This window comes from Erithacus rubecula (assembly GCF_903797595.1).
Source record: "Erithacus rubecula genome assembly, chromosome: 3".
NCBI lineage: Eukaryota > Metazoa > Chordata > Aves > Passeriformes > Muscicapidae > Erithacus > Erithacus rubecula.
Window position 1 is genome coordinate 112,391,660 of NC_136689.1, and position 25,324 is coordinate 112,416,983.

At 36.2% G+C, this 25,324-nt stretch overlaps 1 protein-coding gene across 9 annotated transcripts in view; it reads left to right on the forward strand.

Annotated features, from left to right (window-relative positions):
* CHD7 (chromodomain helicase DNA binding protein 7) overlaps nt 1-25,324 on the forward strand; it is a 130,723-nt gene that overhangs the window by 87,876 nt on the left and 17,523 nt on the right. For all 9 annotated transcript variants that reach the window (XM_079299996.1, XM_079299997.1, XM_079299995.1 and 6 more), the window contains 15 exons: nt 4,451-4,506; nt 5,721-5,835; nt 7,182-7,265; nt 8,183-8,320; nt 8,417-8,538; nt 8,971-9,214; nt 13,819-13,995; nt 15,301-15,444; nt 17,722-17,977; nt 22,383-22,593; nt 23,090-23,285; nt 23,515-23,682; nt 24,335-24,514; nt 24,736-24,846; nt 24,937-25,142. In XM_079299996.1, coding sequence (XP_079156122.1) covers nt 4,451-4,506; nt 5,721-5,835; nt 7,182-7,265; nt 8,183-8,320; nt 8,417-8,538; nt 8,971-9,214; nt 13,819-13,995; nt 15,301-15,444; nt 17,722-17,977; nt 22,383-22,593; nt 23,090-23,285; nt 23,515-23,682; nt 24,335-24,514; nt 24,736-24,846; nt 24,937-25,142 — 2,408 coding nt within the window. The remainder of the gene's footprint in view (nt 1-4,450; nt 4,507-5,720; nt 5,836-7,181; nt 7,266-8,182; nt 8,321-8,416; nt 8,539-8,970; nt 9,215-13,818; nt 13,996-15,300; nt 15,445-17,721; nt 17,978-22,382; nt 22,594-23,089; nt 23,286-23,514; nt 23,683-24,334; nt 24,515-24,735; nt 24,847-24,936; nt 25,143-25,324) is intronic.

Here is a 25,324-nt window from a genome sequence, read left to right on the forward strand (position 1 = left end):
TGTGACCATGTATGATGCATACAGAGGTAACAAATATCTTCCTTGTCACTATGCCAAGGTGTTGAAAGAGACACTCAAGTTCAGTGTGGTTCCCTTATAATTCTGCCCTGGTTCCTGCTTCACAACTTGGTTGGCCTTTGCGCTTCCAAAGTATTAGAACTTTGAGAAGGAAGTAGAAAAGAACTTATCCCAAAAAGGGCATGATTATATTTATAGACTCTTCTGAGTGTCAGAGCTAATTCTCTGACTTGTACTACAGTTGGACAGAAAACTGTCTGACTTAGATATGGCATCATGTTCATTTTTGTTAACCAGCAATACATCTTTGCCTCAGTGTTAATTTTCAAATTGGAGAAAGGATATTTCCCCTTTTTCATGGATTATTTTTTTCAATGTTGTGGTGGCTTGTGGTTTGTTTTTAGGTTTTTGTTTGGTTTTCTTGGGCGGGATAGGATGTGTGTGTTCAATTTCATTACTGTCCTAGCATCATTAACAGTTTTGTAAATCTACATTCATTTAGTGTCATGAGTGCCTGTGATTCAGTCTGACCTGTTTATGCATCTTACACAGCTTAAGCTTCTAAGGCTTTTTGGAGTTTTTTTTTCATTTCGTTTCTTTTTAGTCTAGAGCTGTATTTTGTGTTTCAAATCATAGGCTTATTTTTCAGATAAACTTGAGGTAATATGAAGTGAGTATTTACTTGTCTTGATGGTCTACTAGGCAGGAGAGGAGAATGTGGTCCTTTCATAAATGTCTTTACTTGGAAGCTGTTTTTCACCAATTATTCTTCCCTTCTTCCTCTCCCCTGCAAACAAAGGTGTGATTACTCATGGGGAGTGTGTATTTTGCTGCAGTTTGTGGGAAGTGGTTGGTCTGCTGCCTACATGTCTTTGATTGCAAGCTCTGCTGGAGGCAAGCTCTATTTTGAGCTTTTTCTTTTATGTTTTTTTATGGATTGTATTTGCAGGTTTGAGGGGTGTCTCTTCTTTCCCTGCTCTTCTCCCCAACCCTCTTCTCCAAATTTAAAAAAAAAACCAAAAAAGAGGATTTCAGGATGTTAATATTTAACATCTGAAGTATCCAACTGTGCTTTTATTAAAGGTCTTTTACACTTTTACTAACGTCATCAAAACCCTGGTTGTTAGATTACTAATCAAAGTGAAATTGCTGCGATCAGGACCAGTGCATAAAATAAACACAAGGAGAGGCTTCACTAGGAAACCTTTCAGTGGCTTATGTTGCAACAAAGATGTTGCATTCAAGTAAAGCACATTAGATAATGAATACGCTTTTGGAGCAGTATTCTTATCGTAAAATCCTGCTGGTTTTCTGAGAAATTGCCTTAGTCTACTTCTGGGGTTACCAGATAGGATGCAGCACTGTACTTGCAGCCATTTTTGAAATGTACAGAGTAAAAGGTAGAACTGAGTTCCTGTCTGAGGTAAAAAAGATAGTGTTTTTCACAGTTGTTCTTGGCGTGGAATGTTGAATATCCTTAAATACTTCTTGCAACAAGCATGAAGTATCTGTATCACTCTCTTTCCAAACCTGATGAGTTTGGATGTTGAGATTTTTCATTCAGATCCCTTTGAATTCCTATTTCTTTACTTTGAAAAGAAATAGCTAGGACTGATTGTGCTATCCAGCAGAAATAGCACATATTATGGAAAGACAGGGAGTTCGTAGAACCTCGTACCTGCATGTGAATGTCACTTTTTGCCTACTAGTACATGTGAGAATTAGAACTAATCGAAATGTGTACAATACCTGCATGTCTTCCTCAAACTGATAAGTTTACAATTTAGTGCTGTGTATCAGTTGAGATGGTTGGGTTTTGTTTGTTCCTTTGCATCTGTTATTAAGGTGTTCTGTCTGCTATTTTTCTGGTAGCTGATAGTTGTGGTGGTTTTTTCAAGGTTTTTTTCTTAGGTTTTCTTGGTTGGTTGATTGGTTTTTTGGGGCTTTTTTCCCCCAAACTTTTGTCTCAACACCTGAGTGCTTTACACTACAAACTTTTGCATTAGCAGTGTTACTGTATCACCTCTGTGGCAATGGCATGCAAGATTATGTGCTTTTAAGTATTCACTTGAATGAAGGGGTAATTTATTTCTTCAATTATCTGCAGAGACTGTGAATCAGATCCTACTCACACCTGGAAGTGATAATTTGAAATGTCCTGCATTGCCTGAGTCTGCCATGTGTTATTTTAGGTTGTCTGTGTAATCAGTTTGGGGAGAATTTTGCATAAATGTTCAATGTAACCTTTTTACCTGGTTTATGTAAATGTACAGGTAGTGAGGACTGCACAATGACATCAGAGGCATAAGCTGCTGTCTCATATGCCCTAAAGTGATGTATTGTTAAACTCTGCTTGAGTGCTGACAGTTTTGATTTGATTAAATTTTTGGAGGAGGGTGTAAGTGCTGAATACCAGACTAAGATTTTTAAAATATTTTTTCTGAAGTACTTTTTGTTTAGGTGAATCTTTGATGCAGTCTCATAGAACATCTAATAACATAGACCAGGTATTACCTATTAGACAATACTAAAGTGTGTTTTACTCATGAGAGTTACAAAATTTATGAAGATATGCATTGTAAATTATTGTTATTAAGTTGGCAGCTGACAGAAAATATGTTTGACTGAAATGCTGCTGAAGGGAGTGAAGTTGGTTAATATGAAACCTCTGTGTAAAGGTGTTTAATGATGTTGTCATTGTAATACTGATGGATCTCAAAGGATTCTGGTTTAACACTAATCAAAGAGACTTGGCTGTAATACATTGTAGATAATAAAAGAAGTTAATGTCTTAAAATTAGGGTTGACTTCTTAAAGACTGATTTTGCCTCAGGGCAGTGAATAGGTTCAGATAATGTGATCTCCAGCTCCTTGTTTTTTTCAATGCAGTTTTGATCTCTAAATATTAATATAATCTTGAGAAAGACTCTTACAAATTTTTTGTTTTGATGATCTTCAGTTTCCTTCCTTTCAACAGTGTTTTTGTAAGTGGCAGAGAAGTTTCTTTTCTTCCCTGTGTTTGGGTTTAGAGGATGGTTTGGAGAGCTCATCTTCAATGGAAGATTGAAGAAGATCAAGTAGAAGCAGTAGTCTTCTTCCATTTCTTTAGGGTGAAATAGATGGAATCTGGTGTTGCTTTTCTCTCTAGAAAGGAATACAGACTGTATTGGAGTGATGTAAATGCTAAACTGAAACTCCCTTGCTAGTCAGGAAATAAAGGAATACTGTGTGAATCAGGGACTGGGAATGCATGAACTTCCCTATGCTAGAACACAGTTTAATGCAGCTGCTACTGTTGTTATTTAATTGCACTTCTGTGGAGGTAAAATCTAGCCAGCAACTAAAGATGACAATTCAATTTTCAGAGTAGTTCCTCTTGTGTGTGTGTGTCTGTGTCTATATCTTAAAAAAAAAAAAAACAACCCCAAAAAACTTTGATTTATACAGCAGTCAACAGTTTTGCCTTTTTAATACTGCATATACAGTTATTTATTGCAGATGATGTTGAACCTGATAAAATGTATGAACGAGAAAATGCTGCTCTGTTTAAAATTTTCCTAAAGTTCATTAGTGAAAACAAACCGTTAATGTTGTGACATAAACCGAATTCTAAATGTGTGCCTGGTGCACTGTCCTTAGTTTGTCCTATGGCTGGGTTAAGGAGTAATTCAACAAAGTATTACATGCCATATGTTATGCAATACTTTGGCACCAGGGATGAGTTAAGGGTAGCTCAACCCTTAGCACTGAATGCCCTTGGTTTTGCTGGTTTATGTCACAACTTTAACCTTGCTTTAAATGTAGTTTTTGGGTGTTAATTTAATTTGGCTGCTCTGTATGTGAGACATCTTGCCTGAGTGAATTTAATTGCACCATTGAGTAAAACTAAAGCCATGAACACTGATGCACTACAATTCTAGCAGAGGTATAAGGTTTAGTTTTATATGGCTTCTTGTTTGGAGTTATTAACTATATAGAGGAATAAACCCCCTTTAAAACTCTTTTTTAAAACATTACAAAACCCACAATGTAAAGTTGCCATGAGCCAGCCAAAAATAATACATATGGCATTCAGGAGTGCAGTTGCTAATTGGCTGCTGCCTGAGAAAATGGTACACTTGGCTTCTACTTAACACTGTGGGTTTGGCAGAAAGCCAGATTTGGGGTGAGGTTGTGAATGAAGCTGCATGTGGTTAGGGAGGAGTTCAAATGATTCATGTCTTGGAAGTTGTAGTAAGCAGTGCAGTATGTACTTGGGTAAGCAGCTGGAGGAAACTCCTCACCCATGTCCTCCCCCACAAACCTTTTCCTACACCTCCACTTGTGTCTCTGTGTGGGGACCATAGTCCATATCTCAGATAGTTTTTAAATTCTTTGCTAAATTGGGCTGTTTAGAGATTTAATTCGTGTTTCGTCATTTTTTTTCTTTCAGATGGAGAATGGAGAGGAAGTAGAAGTAGAGGAATTTTATGTAAAGTACAAAAACTTGTAAGTAAAGTTACAGGTTTGATTGCTATCCTTAAGTACATATAACTTCCAAATAGCTACAAAACTGGTTTTGTAATTCATACAAATTATTATCAAACTTTAAACATACCTAATGTTTAATCCAAAACAGTGACAAACAGGGAAATACCTTGCACAGGGTTTGATGGTGTTGTCTTAATTTGTGCTCTCTCCAAAATTGATTTGTGTCTTCTCCAAAATTAAATCCACAGGTAAAATTGCTCTGCTATTAAATACTTTAAGGCTTATTATGCATGCAGGCTCATGAGCACACACCTGTGCTGTGTAGGTCTAACTGCAACTGTAGAGTAAATGTGTGCAAAGTACACAAAAATAACTCTTGATGTTGTTTCAAAAACAAGATTTATGTCTAAGATAACAAACAAATGAATATTCCAGCAGATCATTACCCCTCCATGAGAGGAATGTAATTGTGGTGAGAGCAGCATGTTGTTTTACTTCTGGATTCTGAAACTGCAATGCAATCAGTATTAAAAGTAAAATACTTCATAGCTGGATAAGCTCACTTTTCTTCTAGGAAAATAGCACATCTTGTGTATTTTTGCCAAATTTTCTGTCTGTGAGACAGAAATCTGCTTTAAGGGAGCTTATGACAGCTTACTGTATATAGTTGACTTGACTTTAATATACTGTCATTTTTGTATCCTTTGCACCATATTGCTTATTGTATAATGTTCAATTGCTTAATTATGTTTTGTTTAGTTTCTATTACGTAGACATAATTTTTGTGTGAACTGTGTTTTAGCACTAGAACTTTTGACAGACTGCTTTTGGAGTGGGGCAAGTGACTTTGGCAGAGATATACTGTTCCTTTTGTGTTGTTACTGTGGAATTGCATTTAATTGCAGTCTTAAAAGACTCACAAGCAATTTTGAGTTACAATGCTGTTCTCACAAAAAAAAATTATATAGGATGGTAGCACTTAAAATATTTGCATCTTTTAATTAATTTTGAGTGGGAATTGTTTCTATCTCCTCACAAGCTTCTCTATTAGTAAGTAGAATTACTTTGAGTAAAGATGATTGTTTAATAACCTGTATGATAAAGAAGACAGTTTAAAGTTTTCCAAGCAGAGCACTATGCTGTGCTGGAAAGATCTAGTTATGCTAGTGGAATACCTAAGGAATAAAATGGAAGTAGAGTTTTAAGTATGATTTTTCTGTTTCATCTTCTAGTTCTTACCTTCACTGTCAGTGGGCATCTGTGGAAGAACTGGACAAAGACAAGAGAATTCAGCAGAAGATTAAGCGGTTTAAGGCAAAACAGGGCCAGAATAAATTCCTTTCTGAAGTACGATATTTTTGTTTCTTTCTTTTGGGTATTTAAGGAATATTCTTAGGAATTCTTGTTCTGTGTACAAGCAGAATATTTTGAATAACTGTGTGATACATCAGTAGTCCTTATTCTGGTATAAAGCATTCTTGATGCAAGTCTTGCGAATTTATGAAAGTCAAGTGACCTATCCTGACTTTGCTTGGTCTTTTTCTTGAAATGAGTGGCTAGTTATTAGCCTTGTAAGCCTGACTGAATCAGTACCATGTCTTTTTTCTCAGGAGTTGATTATGCCAGAAGAAATGCATGCCATTTTTCTGTGTTATGGGCTGCTGCTCACTAGGGATTCTAAGCTTTTTATCATCAATTTAATTTCACTTAGAGCCATAAGTAGTAATGTGGCAGGGGTCCTGTCAATAAAAGACCAGATCTGCTGATTTGTTTCACTGAAAGATTACCTTTTAGAAAAATGCTGTCTTCTGAGAAAAAAAAAAAAAAAAAAAAAAAAAAGAAAGTGTTCATGAGTATTTATTTATTTATATTTAATTTTACTATGTCATTCAAGCCGAAATAAAAACCTGTTGCAAATTGAAAACTTCCATCTGTTCTAAGTGAAGATACCTGGAATTGTTTCAATTTTCTTTTTTAAATCTGTTTCCAAGTGGATCACAAGTTATTGTAAATACTTGGAATTTTTCATTGTTTTAGAAAATGCTTTTAAAATGTACAGTCTTTAGTCCTTCTGGCTGTCTCTTCTGTTGGAGTGCATCTTAAAACTATAAAATTAAATACAATGCTTTAATATGGAAGAGAATCCTGTAAGTTGTTTAAGGCATAAGAAGGAACCTGAAAAATTGTGATTTTTGGAGAAACTGTGTGCATGCATTGTGTTTTCTCTGCTTTTGAAATAATAATCTTTAAATCTTGCTTGTAAAGCAGTTAGACAATTCCTGTAGTTAAAATAATCCAAAGGCACTTAGTGTACAAGGCTCTAATTTCTTTATTGCAAGCTGTAGTTTTCAAGAATGCTAAATGCATTGCATGCCATAAGCCTTTTCGATTGCTCATTAGTGAATTGTAATTTCACACTTCATTTAAAATATTCTTAAACATTCTCTCACAGTAAAAGGTTTCACACAGTAATTAAGAGGCCCAGTTAACAAAGTCTGAGAAGTCTGATTCCCTCACGGGGAATGATCTTGCTGAATTGTAGCATTTCAATTAACATGTTGAAGTTTGCCAAATATAAATTCTGTGTCACTGTGACCCAAAATATTATTGCCTGGTGAAATATATAATCATTTTTCCTCTCAGGAAGGGCTAATAGAGATATCTTTTGTATTTTTGCCTCTCTCCTTGAACAGATTGATGATGAGCTTTTTAATCCAGATTATGTGGAAGTTGATCGAATCATGGATTTTTCACGTAGCACAGATGACAATGGAGAGGTAAACAAAACTTTTAGTGCATCTCTAGTCATATAGGCTTTGTGTTTATAATTTACTGTTTAGAAATAAATTAATTAGAATATATTAAACACTTACAGGAGCTACCACAGTATATGTGTATGGAAAATAGGAACATGTTTGAGAAAACATTGGCTAATGTAGTAGTTTCCCTTAAATGAAGTGAGAATTCCAAATTTCTTGTAAGTTACTATATTTTAAAAAGCACACAAAACAGTCAACCAAAAAGCAGCAACAAAGAAGAAGGGATATTTAATACTGTAGAAATACTCTGTCCATGCAAGTAATGCAGGATTTGAATGATAATTGCAAGAAAGAGTCTTAGCTAAATGTCATAATGGTTTAGATTACCTGTTAGAGAAAAAGTCCTGATCTTGTTGTTTCTTAATTTTTAATGACTTGTTCTGCAAAAAAAAAAAAAAAAAGAGATCATTTTGTCTTCCATGAGATTCCTTTTTGGTCCTGGGAGAATAGAAAGCTTCCCTGGCAGTGCCACTGTTTGTTTCCATGTTGCTCTGTCAGTTAGTGGTGATGGTTTATTTGTCTGTTGTGAAGTTTCTGATGGCGCTGATAAGACAAAACAGTCAATTGCTAAATATGTAGTAAAGCATAGAACTATAAGGGTTGAAATATGAGTGTTGTTTTGCTTCTAAATTTTAGTCTAACATTAGTGATTTCAAATGTGTTATGCTCATTCTGGTGGTAAGCTGCATTCTCTAGATTCTCTTCTTACTTGGTTAGATCGTCAAGGTGTCAGCCTGATGTTTGCTTATCCTTCTGGCTGAGTCAGACATTCAGGTTGATCAAGCTTTTTGAATTTCATCTAGCCTGCATGTAAGCATGGATACACTTTTATTCTTTCTGTATTATGATATAATGTAATTTTTGTCTTAACAAAGCCTGTAACACATTATCTGGTGAAGTGGTGTTCACTTCCTTACGAAGACAGCACTTGGGAGCTCAAGCAAGACATCGACCAAGCCAAGATCGAAGAATTTGAGAAACTGATGTCTAGGGAGCCAGAAATGGAGCGTGTGGTAAGAATTGGCTCTATATAGAGGATTTTATTTGAAAATAGTAAAGCAATGTGGTCTTTTAGAAACCACTAATGGGATTTGCTGTATTTGAAACAGGAGCGACCTCCTGCCGATGACTGGAAGAAATCGGAGAGTTCCAGGGAGTATAAAAACAATAACAAACTCAGGGAATACCAGTTGGAGGGAGTAAACTGGCTTCTTTTCAATTGGTACAACACGTACGTAAAACATTGCTTGCTGCTGAATCCTGCCTCAGAAAAGCTTTTATGGCTTATTTGAAATAGTAGTCTTTTAAAGTAACCTGCTGAAGTGAGATTTTAGAATCGTCTATGTTGCTCATTTTTTGCTGTTGGAGTCATATACAAACTGATTTGGGGTGGAACATGAATATTTCAGATTCTTGTGGCAAGTGCTTTGGGTTCATGCATGACCCTGCTGCCCCTTCCTCCCTTTTGTGAACTTGTGAGGTACATAGAAGGGGTATATATATGCTGACTGCATCACAAATCATAACATTTATTTAAAATGAAAAATGTTATGATGCCTTTTCATTCTAGAAATACCTGGTTTATCCAGGTAATTGCCTTACTGGTTTTCTACATTTTAAGTTGGGAATAAATCATTCAACCTGTTTTTGTTCTTGTTTTCAGACGAAACTGCATTTTAGCAGATGAAATGGGGTTGGGAAAGACTATTCAGTCCATTACGTTTCTCTATGAGATATATTTGAAAGGAATCCATGGTCCTTTCTTGGTTATTGCACCATTGTCCACAATTCCCAACTGGGAAAGGGAGTTCCGCACCTGGACAGAGTTGAATGTGGTTGTGTATCATGGGAGTCAAGCGAGTCGGCGGACCATTCAGTTGTATGAAATGTATTTCAAAGATCCACAGGTAAAAGCTCTTCATGACTTTTCTTTTTTTTTTTTTTTGTAAATGCTATGCTGTTGTTTATTAAGACAGCAATTAGTTTTTCATTACTGGTATGTTAGGTTTCAGTTACAAATACAGATGCATATATTAAGAATGTTCTTTAATAGTGGCCAGCACCTCTCTGGGAATAAAGGGGCACCAAGAGATGGTGCAATTTTTTGTTTAGAGTTTCATTCTTTCATACAAGGTTTTTGTTATTTTGCGTTTCTGAAGGGAGCTGGTAGAAAAGATTCTTAACTCCTTTAAGAGAAATTCCTTTAAGTGGAACTAAGCTTAAAAATCAATCTTTGCCTACCATTCCAGGAAAGACCTGCTTGCAGAAATTAAACTTGTCAATGCCTATTTATCAAATTTTGTAAGTCAGATATGTTTTGAATCTGTGTTACTGCACTTAGGTTGAATAGTTGAGAGTGAAGAAAAGCAGAAAAGACCGGGGTAGAAACAGAAAATTATTTGGAAAACAGAAGCTAAGAAGAGCAGCAGATCCCTACTCCTTAGTGCATGGCTTTTCCCAGAGCAAACAGAATTGGGGGAAAATAAAATGTGCATCCATTGAGTGTTATTGCAGAACCATAAAATCTTCCTTGTGCAAGAGAGAGTACAAGTTCAACCTGTGGAGTACTGTTTTCAACTGAGCTTTAAAAAGTGATACTGGTGAATTCATACATTTAGATTTTCTTTAAAGCATTTCATTTTACACCACTAGACATTTTGATTAATAAACTAGAAGGATATAAAATCAATATAGCACACATTAAGTGGATTTAAAACTGGCTAGCTGATATTTCTTGATGTAATTGTTAATGAGAAATTATTTGCATTTCCAGCACAGTTTTTCAGGGATTGGTTCATGTCCATGAGCTATATAACTTAGCAATGACCTGAAAGAAAACATAAAATCATTACTGAGGAAGTTTTCAAATGACAAAGATGTGGAGAGTGGTAAATGATTAAGACAGTTCATGGATACAGAATAAGCTGCATTACTTAATAAATTGGATCCAGTCTAGCACAGAATAGCTAAATACAGGGCTGTCTGTGGCCAAAGAATGAAGATGATTCTTACCATAGGGAGAGCTCAGTTCCATGAAGGCTGTAAGACAAAAGCAGATCCTTTTTTGTCATGGCATATGACCAGTTAAACATGAGTTCATACTATGACACAGTGATTAAAAGGGCTAGTGTAGTCCAAGTGTGTGGGAGGAAACAATTTTTTAATATAAAGATGAGAAAAGTTACAACATTCTCCTCTTTGTCAGTGATGTGATGAGTGGTCCAGTTCTGCTCAGTTCTCACTTCATGTCATCAAAGTGTGTTGAAAAACCAGAGCAAAGGTTAGAGAGATATTGCAAGATAGAAAAAACATTTTTGAAGGTAAAAAACTGATTAAAAACTGTTTTGAAGATGATGACTGTGGTCCAACTTGACATGCCATTAGGGCAAACTAATGTAAAAGATAGATCTATATACCTAAATGTAGTAGAGAAACATATTGATATTAGTAATTGATATTAGTTAGAAGCTGCAGCTGTGTGGTCTAGAAAAATAGCTGTTTTCTCAGCAATTTATCAAAGAAACTTTCAAAGGAAAATCATATCTGTGTTTGTTGAAGATTTGAGTAACAGTTGCTTCACTGAGGTCTAGTGGCCCAGAGAAGTAGTGTATGTCCCAGTCCACATCAGGAGTGTTGGAACTAGATGATCTTTAAGGTCCCAATCCAGGCCATTCTATTAATCTCTAATATTCTTTATGATAATTCTCACATTTAGCTTCTTACCTAGATGTATAATACACAAATAAAGTGGGCTTGAAATCAGTTTTTCTGATTTTCAAACAATTTCTTAGCAGAGATTGGTATTTTATATAATTTAAAAATTTGTGTTTATACAAATACTGTCTCTGCTGAATTGTTTCCTGTGTTAAGAATATTTTTTTTTTCTGTTTGAATGGTGCTTGTTCTCAGCATGTTCTTCCCCTTAACAGTTACTTAGCATGAAAAATGAAGGAATGTCATCTGAAAAATCCTACTTACTGTGCAGATTCTTAGTTGTTTTGGGAATGTTGTTTCATTGTTCTAAAGGTATCTAAAAGGATCTACAGTAAGATTCAGCAGAAAGTTTTCTTCCCCCATTGCCATATTCTTAACTCAATTCTTGCCATGAGAATGGCAGTCATTGACCCCATATGACAAAGCACTCATGGCACAGAAAAGGAATAATCTTCTGCTGGCTTTGCTCCCTCAACTGTCTTAAGAGGAGAATCAGACAATTACTAGATTTGGGGATAAAGGAGAAATGGAGAGAACTCATCTTTTTGGTGGAAGCTATCCTAGGTGTGTCACAGAATCACCTTCTGTGTTCCATTCTTTGTAAGAATGTCAGCTGTGAAACACGTGGTAGAAACTGAGCTACAGAGAAGAAATCTCTTCATGTTCTGAGAAAAAGAATCCTCATGCAGTGCTCTGACATTCTCCAAAGTACCATCACTGGGCATATGATGTGAGACAAAAAGGGAGTGAAAGAAGACATGATTTAGCAGCATCATTTCTAGTTCCCTTGCCAGACACATCAACACAGACTTCAGGCATCTTTGGCTTTTTAGGTGTTGATATGAAAAGAGGCCTCTCAATCTGAGCCTTTTCTCAGAAAGACAATTGAACATTGAGAAAGTAAGAGTGGTTTTTGAAGGACAATAGCAACAGAGAACATGCATAAAAAGCACCTACCCCATCTGCAGTAGTGTGATTTTTCAGAGTCAGCCCCCATTACCAAGGTCAAGTTGTTGTGAAATGTTAGAGAGTAGTCAATAACAAAATAAGTTTCTGCAGTAGTGTGACTTCAACAGTAAGGACATGTTGTATCAGACACATTCTGCTGTGAGGTTCACATAGAGAAGCCTGTTCTGGTTCTCTTGAGCAATATAACTGAAAGGTCTTCCTAGGAGCCTTTTCTTGGTTTGAATATCAAATAAACTGTGTGCTTTTCTGTATTGTCCCATCTCTGAGAAGGAGTTCTGCTTTAAGATTACAAAAACTATATGTGCCAAATACGGCTAATGACAGAGTCTTGGAAAAGAGCTGACTTGGTCTGTGATGGAAATTTACTTGGCTCATGAAAAGGTTACAGCATTTCAGTTTGCTGGCTTTCAAAGCTGCCCACTTAGTGTATCTTCATCTGCTGTTTGTTAAGTAGCAGCTTTTTCTGCCCCTAAGAAGATAAATATTTCTGGACTATGCCACGAGAAAGCATTGTTGAGCAGGTCATTAGTCTCTCTGAAATGTTCTTGATTTGAGTAGGCAGATTTAATGCTGAGTTCAGGATATCAGGTTTTCAATCATTTCATTGAGTCAGTAGCCAGTTCTGATCCCCACGGTTTGGAGAGGATTATATGCAGGTCACTTCTAAAAGGATTCAGTCTTGCGCAGGTCTAAGGGAAGAAATGGTCACCTTATTGTAAAATAAGTGTTTCTTTTGAAATTTATTCAATATACAACCCATGACAGAGTCCTTTGAAAATGAGAATGGCTTTGAACTTGTGTAATGTTCATCCTTAGAGAGACAGTTTTTCTGCACAGACCCGGTGACACTGGAGTTACCAAATGACATTTTTCTTTGAACAGCGTTGGGAAGAAGCATAGCATAATGTCAGAAAGATGCTCATTTCATGGTCTTGAATAAAGTTTATTCAGGGTTTTTTTTTTTTAAACAGTCTTTATACTAGTGCTGAAAATAAGACTGAACTAATGAACCAGCGAAGATGGTGTCAGACTTCAAGATAATTGTCCTGTTGAACTTTGCTTAACACAGACTTAGAAAAATATTATGAAATTGTATGCAGAGATACACATTCTCCATTTAAAAGTTCAGATATTTGCTTCTGTCAAAGCTGTGCTAGAGTAGTTGTAGATTCCCCATCCCTGGAAGTATTCAAGGCCAGATGGATCAGAGCTTTGAGCAACCTGGTCTAGTGGAAGGTGTCTCTGCTCATGGCAAGGGGGTTGAAACTAGATGGTCTTCAAGGTCCCTTCCAACCCAAGCCATTCTGTGAATTGTGGGTGTTTTGAATCCTGAGTGTTTACCGGGGAAAAAACCCAACCTGATGACAGTCAGCACAATATTCAAACAGTCATAAAAAGGAAACCTAAATGCACTTTTGCTGTACTTGGATTGAAGAAGACATTAATATACCTTCAATTCAGAAGTAAAAAGAGAATTCTCTTGACGAAGTCTGAAAACCTTATTTCAATATTGCAGCAATAAGTTAATGTCTCAAGGCATTAGTATAATCCATATGAATTACATCTGAAATACTTGTATAAGTTCTTGGTAATCAATGTGCGATGATTCTGTGGCCCTATTTACAGGATTGAAAACAGCTATCATGAAGCCAGTAGCAAACTCACAGAATTGTATTTTCCCATTTAGTCAGCAATAATGACTTAATTTGCTTTAAATGTCTTGTCCATTGTACAGTTCTGTATTTTTAAAAAATTGAATTTGAAGGTGAAACAAATTGCTTCCTTTCATTGCCAGGGAGTTTACTTTAACATTTGCTGTTCTTTTCAGGGTCGTGTGATAAAGGGGTCCTACAAGTTCCATGCCATTATCACAACATTTGAAATGATCTTGACTGACTGCCCAGAGCTGCGTAACATTCCATGGCGTTGCGTGGTCATTGATGAGGCCCACAGGCTGAAAAACAGGAACTGTAAGCTTTTGGAAGGACTCAAGATGATGGATCTGGTCAGTGTGAACATCTCTTAATCTGAGTCTCCTGTACTTGCATTACCTCTGATTTTTTTCAAAAAGTAAAATAAAAAGGTTTTTTCTCAAGTAAATCATCAAGTGTTACGAAGAATAAGAGAATGCAGATGACAAAATATAGAATACCTGGAAGCATATGTATACCTTCAGTTTTGGAGTGCTGATATTTAATAATTTTTTTCATTGATTTAGACATAGAATTATGTGGATTCTCCTAAGACAATCAAAATTAATTTATTCTTTCCTTTCTTCTTGTGACTTAATCCATAGACACTTCTTTATATAGACATTTATTTAAAAGTATTATGTGGTCAGGTGGCTAAATTTGGTCATGAGAGTTAAACTGCTCTGCATTAATATCAGCTTTAATGTTAATTTGTTATATGGCTATAAGGATGTTCATTCATACTAGGGAAGGGCAAGTGAGTTGGTTTCTGATGCTTACATAAATGTGTATTATGTTATGTGTACAAAATAGGTGTATTAAACTCAGAGAGAAAAATCAGATAATGTGAAGATATTTACCATTTAAAAGACACAATAATTACTTCGTTTTGGGCAGAATATTCTTTTAAAATGTGAGAATAATGCAGTCATGCCTTAATAATGCCTGTAATTCGGTTTGTAAAAATGCTGTGTACCTTTTGTTTTTCTTATTATGGTGCTGTTAGAGGAAAGCAGAGCTTATAGTCTTACAGACTACAAATGGAGATATGGGACTTTTCATATTGATTCTAATTACACTGCTAAATTTATGTTTGGCTCTGGACTAGTTGCTGAACCTGTCTGGGCTTCTTCTCTAAAGCAATTTACTACTTTTGTCTCTGCCACTCTCATGCTCTTTAGCATGTAAGAAGGTAGAACTCTGCTTCAGATTTCCTGTTAGATCCTGTGTTGATCTCCTGGTCTGAGGAAATCAGTGCACAATTGGAGGTGTGATAAATCAATGAATTTTTACTGGAAATTATTGGATGTGTTCAACTGTTACTTTTCCATTTAAAGTTCATTGTTCATGAAAGGGATGGTACATTGTGGACCTGTAAAATCTGTTCTAGTATCGTTGAAGCTTCTTAAGTAGTGAAGTGTTTTTCTGGGCTGTCACTGAATGAACACCAGAGTACTAGTTAGAAATTTCTTGAGAAGAGTTTTATGTAAGTAGCTGGGGGAGGGGAGAGGAAGCAAAGGTGAGACAGACATACGGTGACAAGGGGAAAGAATTTTGTGTATTTTTCAGTTGGAAATTATAGTGATGGATTCCTGGGCAACTGTTTGTTAACCTTTCAGGAGCATAAAGTGCTGCTTACTGGAACCCCTTTGCAAAATACAGTGGAAGAGCTGTTTAGCTTGCTTCACTTCTTGGAACCAGGTCGTTTTCCATCAGAAACCACATTCATGCAAGAATTTGGGGATCTTAAAACTGAAGAGCAGGTAAACTTATTTTGCACGCTTACTTTTCTGTTTAGATATTGTGAATTTATCCATTTTATTGCATTTATTCTATTTATCTGAACTTCATTATTCTCAAATATTTGAAAATAATGTTTTATTTTTTCAAATAATATCTATTCGCTCCCTGGAATACCATGGTGGGTTTATTTTCATTTAGTTGAGAGTTTTTTGCTTTTGGCCAAAAGTAATTCTGCCTTATAACTGTTCTGGTTGGGATTTTGTGTTATGTTTTTTTCCTTTAATTTTTTTTTAAGTCCTTTGTCCATTGGTCTTGTAGAAACAGGAAAGATTCCCTTTATTAAAATATAGTGTTTAGAAATAGAGGTGGGGTGTCTTGTAATAGTTTCTGGATGAAAATACTTCTGAGAGAATTAACTTGTCAGTTTACATTCTTCCTTAAGCATCACAGTGAAGGGACTGTTCCTATAACTTCTGTGGAATTAAACATCTGAGAGTTTTCTCAATTACTTAAGTGCAAACAGGAACATACTTGAAACCCAGTTTAGCAAGAGGTAACCTAATGGAGGGAGATTTTTTTACTCAGAAACAGATTTCTCAAGCTGGCCAATAATAGAAATGCATAAATCAATACAAAATGAAAGACCTTGGTGCAACATGTTTGGTATCTGAAATGTAAAATGTTTCTGTGTATGTATCAAAGTGTTTTAAAAGGCCAAACCACCTTAATATTAAGAGTTAACTGAAGCATGGCATCTTAATTTGGCCCTTTGCTTCCTGTGATAGTAACTGCACATATTTTTGTATTTTTGTATGCAACTGTTGACTTTGTCTGAAAATTCATTTTTTTATACCTTTCAACTTTTGACTCCTTGAATTTGTTGACTTTCTTTGAGAACAACTCTCACACATCAGTCCAAATTACAAAATACCCTTTCCTCTAGCCCCTGGCCACCTGGCAAAATCATGGGATATGTTTCCATAGGTTGTGCATGCTATTACATGTCAGTCAGAATGGACACTGACCTGACTCAAAGTGAACTAGCTCTGATGCAGAAGTCATATAGTCCTGCTAATGAAGTGTCTGAACTGGAGCTAATATATCCTCTCTCTCAACATAGCTTGTGTATGGTCAGCTCAAAATGACTGGAAGCTTTTGAGGCCATATATTGAACTATTACTAAAATAATGCCATTAGCCATGATCAGAGTTAGAACCTGGATTGCTTGGTCCACTAGGTTCTTTTGAACTTATCTGTTGACACTCAGAGGTTTTGGAATTGGGTCTATCTTTCAAGTGGTGGGACAGGTTATGTGCTAATAACTTTCTTCTCCATTCCTTGCAGTCCTATTCAATATATTTTGTCAATTGTTCATCCCTCTGTGCTAATTACCCTTTTTGTTCTGAAGTTGCTTTATTACTAAGGGAATTATGTAAATTCAGGAGGAAGTCTCTTTTGTTCATATTTCTGCTGTGCAGCTCTGCTTCAGGAGATGATGACAAATTTCAGGGTGAATTATTAGCTCTTCAGCAATGAGATCATTTGTACTTTGAGACACAGCCTAAAACAGCCTAAACACCAGGTGTTTGGGTTTGTTTTTGTTTGTTTGTTTGTTTTGTTTTGTTTTGTTTTTTTTGATATATATAAGCTTTTTAAGTAAGGGATTTAACAAAAGCTTTTTAAAACATAGCCTTTTTTTAAAGAAAACTGACATTTTCTGCTTTGCCCCTCCCACTGTTTAGAATGTGTCTTAAAGAATATGCCACAAAACATGGAAATGCTAAAAATTATCGGTGTCATAAAAATTAACAGAAATGAAATGTTTCCATTTTTAGAGCAGTCCTAAATAGTGTTCGACTTCAGTGGATGTCAAAACTAGGGAAATAAGAAAATAATTAGAAGCAGATATTTAAAGTGGGGAAATAGCATTAAATACTAATTAGTAATTGAAAGTGAGCTGCAAAAGTTATCTTAAAGTGTCAGATTTGCTTATTTAACAAAGGGTTAGTTCTGCATGATTTGTGTGTAGTACTGTCCTTGTCTAGAAGTATAGTTTTGAGTGAGGTCTATTTAATAACAGACATCACAAAACACACCAAAATAGACTAGAAATGTGTATGTCATTAAGTTAACAAGGAGAACTTGCTGCTGAGTCACTGAGGAAAGATTTTTTTACAATGTGTTCCACTTGGTTTTTGAGGTAAAAACAAACATTTTAGAATTAAGGAAATTGAAAAATGAATATTTGACCCCTAACAGTTTAAATTCAGTTATTTTACTAAACATCTGTTTCCCAGGTGCAAAAATTGCAAGCTATTTTGAAGCCGATGATGCTGAGACGTCTCAAGGAGGATGTGGAAAAGAACCTGGCCCCCAAAGAGGAAACCATCATTGAAGTTGAGCTGACAAATATTCAGAAGAAATATTATCGTGCTATTCTTGAAAAGAATTTCACATTTCTTTCCAAGGGTGGAGGTCAGGCAAATGTACCTAATCTTTTAAACACTATGATGGAACTAAGAAAATGCTGCAATCATCCATACCTTATTAATGGTAGGCTGCCTACTTTTCATTTGAAAAATGGTTTTAAACATGTACAATATGTATAAATTCTGTTTTAGTATGTCTTTTTGTTTATTCATTTATTTTATTTTAAGTAGAAAAGTGAGACAATCTTTTAGGTTCTCATAGGTATGGATATCTGCTAGCCAGGACAGCACTGCTGTTGCAGCTGTTTTTTTCTGTGCTGCTTTTTTCCAAGGCTTCCTGATAGACTTAGCCCTGACTGAGTTAATGTTGGTATTATAAAGTTTTGCTTTCTGTTATTTGTGACAAACAGAACTTCAGTTATGCAGGTTGTTGGATGCTGGCATGAATTTGAAAACTTTTTCTTCACTTACACTTAGCTGTTACTTTCTTGCTGTTGAACATCATAAGGTAGTAACTTAAAATTTCTGAATAGAAGTTGCAGAGTAAGAAATCATGATCAAGCCTGCTTTTATGGCCACATGTTTTCAGTTAGTTTTCTTAACTTGACTAGTAAGAGAACGATAAGGGTGAATGTTATATTAGATTTCAGTGACTTTTTCTGTGTGATGGTATTGGTTTTAGATCAGGATTATCTGTGGCAAGTAGTACAGAATCAAAAAATATCTTAAGTTGAAAGGGAGCCATAGGGATTATTGAGTCCAACTCTCTGCTCCTCACAGAACTACCTAAAACTAAGTCTTGTGACTTAAGGACAAGATGGTTCTTGAACTCTGACTTGTGATGCCATGACCACTTCCCTGGGGAAGGCTGTTCCAGTGACCAACCCTGTGATGAACCAGCCAGCTCTGTCTGAATATGCCATACTTGTGTGTGCTGGTCAGTTCTTCCCTTTGAGGATGTAACACAAACCTCCATACAGGGATCCATTCTACTAGTTTCTTGTTCCCCAACTGCTATTTCTTACTAGATATGATTTATGGTTGGTTTATGCTGGTTATAGGCTTCATGATGAAAGACTATTTTGTTCCAGAGCCATATGTGATTTGAGTTTTTTATTGTATGACTTCTATATTGCAGTACTTAAGTTCTTTTCCTTGACACTTTTTGTTTAAATGAGGGGTAAAATGCTTAAGCTAATTAATGAAATAACATCTAATTATATTTCATGCACAAGTAATTCTTCCAAAGACATGGCTTACTCCAAAGTACTTAAACACATCCATGCTGGTGGCTGTTCAGTTTCTAAACTTGTATGACATAGAGTAGAGTAACCCTGGTGCAGGGTTTGTTGGGGTTTTTTACTTGATTTTTTTGCTTAATCCATTGTATAAATGAGTTTATCAGAATAGTTTAGACTGTTCAGGTTATGGGTGTCTGAACTGATGCTTCTTGGCTTTCAGCTAGTTTTTAAACTTGCTCTTATTTTTCCTTATTTCATGTCTGTTGAAAGAAAAAAAATGAATATGTTGCTGCTACTTGGTTTTGTCAAAGAGAGTTTATGAGCAGTGTTTGCAGTGTTGCCTACAGCAGTGATTTTTTTTTCCCTCAGAAGTCTTGTATATTTAATAAAATTTAAAGATTGGTAAAGGTCAGGTGTTGATTTAGAAGACCTCAAATATTTTTTATGACTGTATAATATAATAAAGGGAGATGGGTTTGTCTCTTGAATGCATTTGCCTTTATAATATTTTTGTAATGTTTTGAACCTTTGGACTTGCTTTGGACATTCAGCAACATGGCAGGTGGGTTGAGCCTTCAGATTTGAGGGGAAAAAGAAATCCTGATGTGTTAGTGTGGAGGTGGAACTAAGCAAATACATCCTTTGTAGTTCTGGGACAGAAAATACTTCTACATGCTGTAGTCATCTGAGCCCAAGGTTTTATTTTGTTGATTGATATTTAACAACATTGTAGTTTGTGTAATGGCACAAGTTTATTTTATTTCTGCTAAGAGTTTTTGCAATGCAAGTACTTATGGTTGCATAGTATTCTCCTGATGAATGATTTTTTGCAGTAGCAAGTTCTGTTTTCTAAGCTTAAGTGCTTTTATAGAAGTGTCTCTGAATCCTCGTTTTCTTCCCAGTTTCTGGGGTTTGTGAGCAAGCAGTAATGCACATGTATTTGAACATGTTTTGTGTAAGAGTTGCAACCAAATCTTCTGTATAACCTTCAGTTATATGGTAGGAGTTGAAATGGGGTTTTTGTTTCTTTCTTGATTGATAGATGTGTTCTGTGGTCTGCTGAGACTGGGAATAGACTTCCAGAGGTAGTTACTGCATGTTGGGTATTCTTCAGCCAACTTGAGTAAAGCATTGTCTGTCATTTTTCTTAGGGCTGGACTCCTTGTTTTCTCCATAGCAACCATTCTCAAGTATTTATACATCATTCCTCTCTCTGTCTCCAAGAACCAGCAGTGGGGAATGCCTCTATACTTACACATCTTAGTGCTGAACACCAGAAAGGGTCCTTACTCTGTTGTGCCCTCTTGAGCCCTGGGAGCCTCTCCTAATGAAGAGTAAAAGTGGAGGTTTCCCTGAACGTGAACCACACATTTATATACCTTTCTTTCATCCCCTACTAAAAGTCAGCTAGAATAGGAAATAATTTTACAGACCTGCAAGTACTGCATCAAGTAACTTTTGGGTAGCAAGGACTTAATGGACATGATGTAGCTACAATTGTAATAGGAATTTAAAAGATGGTCTTCTACAAGATTTAGCTAGGACAGAGTTACTGAATGAACAGATTTTTGCAGTTATCTGTAGTAGATTTGAGTCTTGCTGAGACCAAGCTCTGATCCTGTAAATTCACCATTCATTAGACCAGATTGTGGGTTTGGTGTGATGTGGTTCACTTTTGCAGATGCTGTTTTCGCATATTGGGTTGCTTCACAGTAGTGAAACTTAAATCTGGATATTGCAGTTGAGTCAGAAATAATTGCTGTACCCTGGAAAGATGACTGAAATTACTGTATATGAACTGCTTGACAGCCTGCTGTATCCTGGAATTGCCAAAGTTCATACAGAATCGGAGATTTACTGCCCAAAATTCTGCCTGTTTTACAAAATGGGCAGTGATATGATTGAAGGCAACTTTGAGTGTCTGCTCACACTCATTTTATATGGGCTTACTTTTCTGATGTGCAAACCATGAGGATGAGTAGTGCTGGGAGCAGGGAATCCGGATCAGGAAAATCCGGGGACATCAACCTGCCTTGAAAAGCGGTCCTATCGTGAGTCCATCAGGTGTAAGAGCGAGTGGAGCAGCAGGGAGCTGTCAGGCAGCCTGGCCCGGGTGAATCTGGTTCGGGCACTGAACCAGCCATCGCACAGGGAGGGTGCCTTTCCCTGTTTGTTTACAGGCATCTACTTAGAGCTGGGATTTGAGAGAGGGATGCTCAGCAGAAGCCTGGCAGTCAGCTGTGCTTCCCCCTCCCCCAAGCCTTCCGTCTTTCCTTGTGCTGTTCAAGAGCGGTAATGAAGCTGAATATTAGACAAACTAGAAATACTTTATAAACTGTATTTTGTTGGAGAAAAAAACAAAAGCAGAGGGGGGAAAAGAGATGGCTCAAAAAAAGGGCTTATTTGGAGTTGAAATAAGCTTAGAATCAAGATTCCTAACCTTTTACATACCAAGAGTGGAAATCTGATAGTTCTTGGAATTGCCTACTTTGTAGAAGTGACATAAAAATGGAATAAAAGCATAGGAGAGGTTAAAGAGAAAGGTTGAACTTGGTCTGTAGTCTTCCAATACTGAGCAGAACAAGGAAATAGTTGATCCTGTGCGTATCATTCATAGGCAGAGCAAGTGGCAAGAGAGAACTTTTGACTGACACTGGAAAGAATAAATACAATGGATAAGCTTCCTGAAACTGAATAAAAAAAAAATACATTCAGTGAGAAAAAACTAAATAGAATGTAAAATAATAATTTCATAGCTGCGTCCTCCCAATTAGTTTTTTTGTTTGGATTTTGATTTTATAATTAATCATGAAAGGAGCAGGTACACGTCATGTGGATGATTGAGGCTGATTTTAGAGGCACAGACTTTAAATATTATTTGTGTCCCCTGTATTTTCCTGTAGAAAAAAGACATTATTTTCTTTCATATTACATTTTTAAAAGGGAAAAAAATCCATTTTATCAGTTGAAATATGTTTAATTTTTTTTTTTTATTCATTGAATTGTGTATGGCAGTGGTTCTATGAATTTATTTAGGGATGAGTTTAGTGTTGTTCAAAAGAGGAAAAAATGAATTCTCAGAGTTATTTTTTATTTATGCTGTATTTGTGTATATGTTTGCTTCAAATTTAAGCTTAATATTTTTTATAAATGTTTATTTTTTTATAAATGTTTATTCACATAGTGCTTAAAACATTCCTGCAGTTTCCATAGGGTATTGAAGGCGAGCTCATTGTTTATTGATAAAACCCTTTGCAGTGTTCATGTATTGCTGTCCAATCTTTGCAGGTGCTGAAGAGAAAATTTTGGAAGAGTTTAAAGAAACACACAATGCCGACTCTCCAGATTTTCAGCTCCAGGCAATGATCCAGGCTGCTGGCAAGCTCGTACTGATTGACAAGCTGCTGCCAAAACTGAAGGCTGGTGGCCACAGGGTGCTTATCTTTTCCCAGATGGTGCGCTGCTTGGACATACTGGAAGACTACCTCATTCAAAGACGGTGAGAGCAACAATATAATACAATTATAAATAAACTCTGCCTTCCTCAGTGACCACTGCATTTAACCTGTGAGTAATCCATATAGAAAGGGAAGAAATTAAAACAATATTTTCTGTGGTGATCTAGCTAAAGGAAAGAGCAAAGCTGGAGGTTGCAAGTACTGAGCCTTTTTCTTTTGAGTGATTTCAAAACGACCTCATATGGAAAGCTTTAAACCTCTCAGTTTAGCTCTCAGTTAAATGTTTTGGTGGCTCTAGAGTTTTTTTAATTTAGGCCTAAATTTTTATTGAATTCCTTGGAATGAAAGCCTGTTCTTTACCCAAGAAAGAGACAAAGTAATATGTCTTTACTGATAAAGTTAGCTAGTCTCTTAGTTTGTTGGAGTTCTTCTAACCCCATAGTAGCATATTTGTCTTTGTTGTTTTTAATTGCATATTCTTCTGAAGAAGCGATGCCATTGCAGTGAAGCAATCCCTATAATGCATCTGTTTTTCAGGTACCCATATGAACGAATTGATGGTCGAGTGAGAGGCAACTTGCGTCAGGCAGCTATTGACAGGTTTTCAAGACCTGATTCTGATAGGTTTGTTTTCCTGCTGTGCACAAGGGCAGGAGGTTTGGGCATTAATCTTACTGCTGCTGATACCTGCATCATTTTTGATTCAGACTGGAACCCCCAAAATGACCTCCAGGTAATATTACAAGAGATTATTTTATTGAAAATGTTTCTTTGCCTTTTTACTGTGAAATTTTCTTTGCGTACGAGAGAAATTATCTGTTGTTGCTCTCTTGAAAGCATAAACAATATTATTTATATTGAAAAACAAAGCCTTTTAAAGTAGGTTCTCTGTATTGATTATTTAAAATTCTTTTTTCATCCATTTATAACCTGTTACTTAATATCTGTCTTTGTTTCTTCAGGCTCAAGCACGATGTCACAGAATAGGGCAGAGCAAATCAGTGAAAATTTACAGGTTGATAACAAGAAATTCTTATGAAAGGGAAATGTTTGACAAAGCTAGCTTGAAGCTGGGTCTTGATAAGGCTGTGCTACAGTCTATGAGTGGAAGAGAAAATGCCACAAATGGGGTAAGTATTAGTTTTTTAAGGTGCATTATCAACAAATGCTATGAACACGTGGCACTTTGCTTGCCTGTTTGTGTTTTAGCTGGAGAACAGTGTTTTTCCGAAGGCTGATAGTTTAAAGTCAGGTTAAATAAGGGCATTGGCTACATGAACTGGCTCAGCCTATCTAATGGCTCACTTATAGCCAAAAGGGGGCAGGTAGAGTCATGTTCCCTCAATCCTGATCCATTCTCATAATTCCACCCTTTACATTATGTTGATCCTGGCACTTTATGGAGTTCTTCTAGTTAGCTTTTGCTGGTGTAGCCTTTTTGCTTTGGGACTTTTTTTTTGGCTTTAGCTTTTTTGTCAGGTTAGTAAATTAAATCTGCTCCCAGGAGGAACTTAGCAGTCATCAAAGCTAAAGGGATTCAGTGACAATGAATTATTAAGTCGTTTAAGCCGCTCACGTAACTTCACCCTGAGAATTTTGTTGATTGTATTCTTCTTTAAAAGGTGATTTCAGCATTAATGTTTAATTGACCACCACCACTTTATCACAGAGTTTCAGTCCTTGAAATGCCAAATAAGATTCATCAGATGATGTGCTGTCAGATGAACACCTTGGCTGGTGTCAAAAAACCCCCCAAACTGTAACCCCTCTTATGTGTTACAGGTGCAACAGCTGTCTAAAAAAGAAATAGAAGATCTGCTCCGAAAGGGGGCATATGGTGCTCTGATGGATGAGGAAGATGAAGGGTCTAAATTTTGTGAAGAGGACATTGATCAGATTCTCTTAAGGCGAACACACACAATTACTATTGAATCTGAAGGAAAAGGCTCAACATTTGCAAAGGTATGCATTGACATTCAGCCAGAGTAAAATGAATAAAATGTGACCAGAATAGATGGAAGTATATTAAATTGCCTTCTGTGTCAATTAATTTTTTCGGTGTACTTGTTTTTTTTCTTTCTTGACCCTACCCCTTCCTAAGTACTGTATTCACTAGTGAAAAAGCAGGGATTCTTCATAGCATACAGTTAAGAAATCAATCCATATGTTTTTACTTTTACTAGGCTAGTTTTGTTGCATCTGGGAATAGGACGGACATTTCTTTGGATGACCCTAATTTCTGGCAGAAGTGGGCAAAGAAAGCTGAGCTGGATATTGATGCTCTAAATGGAAGGGTAAGAGCTTTGACTTTTTCTAGTACAATTAAACCAAAATCTTCCCCCTCCCGCCCTTTCTAAATGTATACATTTTCACATTCATTTTAGAACAACCTAGTTATTGATACACCAAGAGTAAGGAAGCAAACCAGACTCTACAGTGCAGTCAAAGAGGATGAATTGATGGAGTTTTCAGACCTGGAAAGCGATTCTGAAGAAAAGCCTGCCACAAAGCCCCGTAGGCCTCAGGACAAATCACAAGGTTATGCAAGAAGTGAATGTTTCAGGGTGGAGAAGAACTTGTTGGTTTATGGGTAAGATATTCAAATAAAATATACTAATTGAGGCTAAAGATCTGAAAATAAATTTTATGCAGTAAATAACTCATCCTTCTCTTGGATGCATTCATATACTATCATACTGCATAATACTTATACATGCCAATCAGAATTGGTTTTGGTTGCTACATATGTATAAATTGTGCTTATATTTGTTG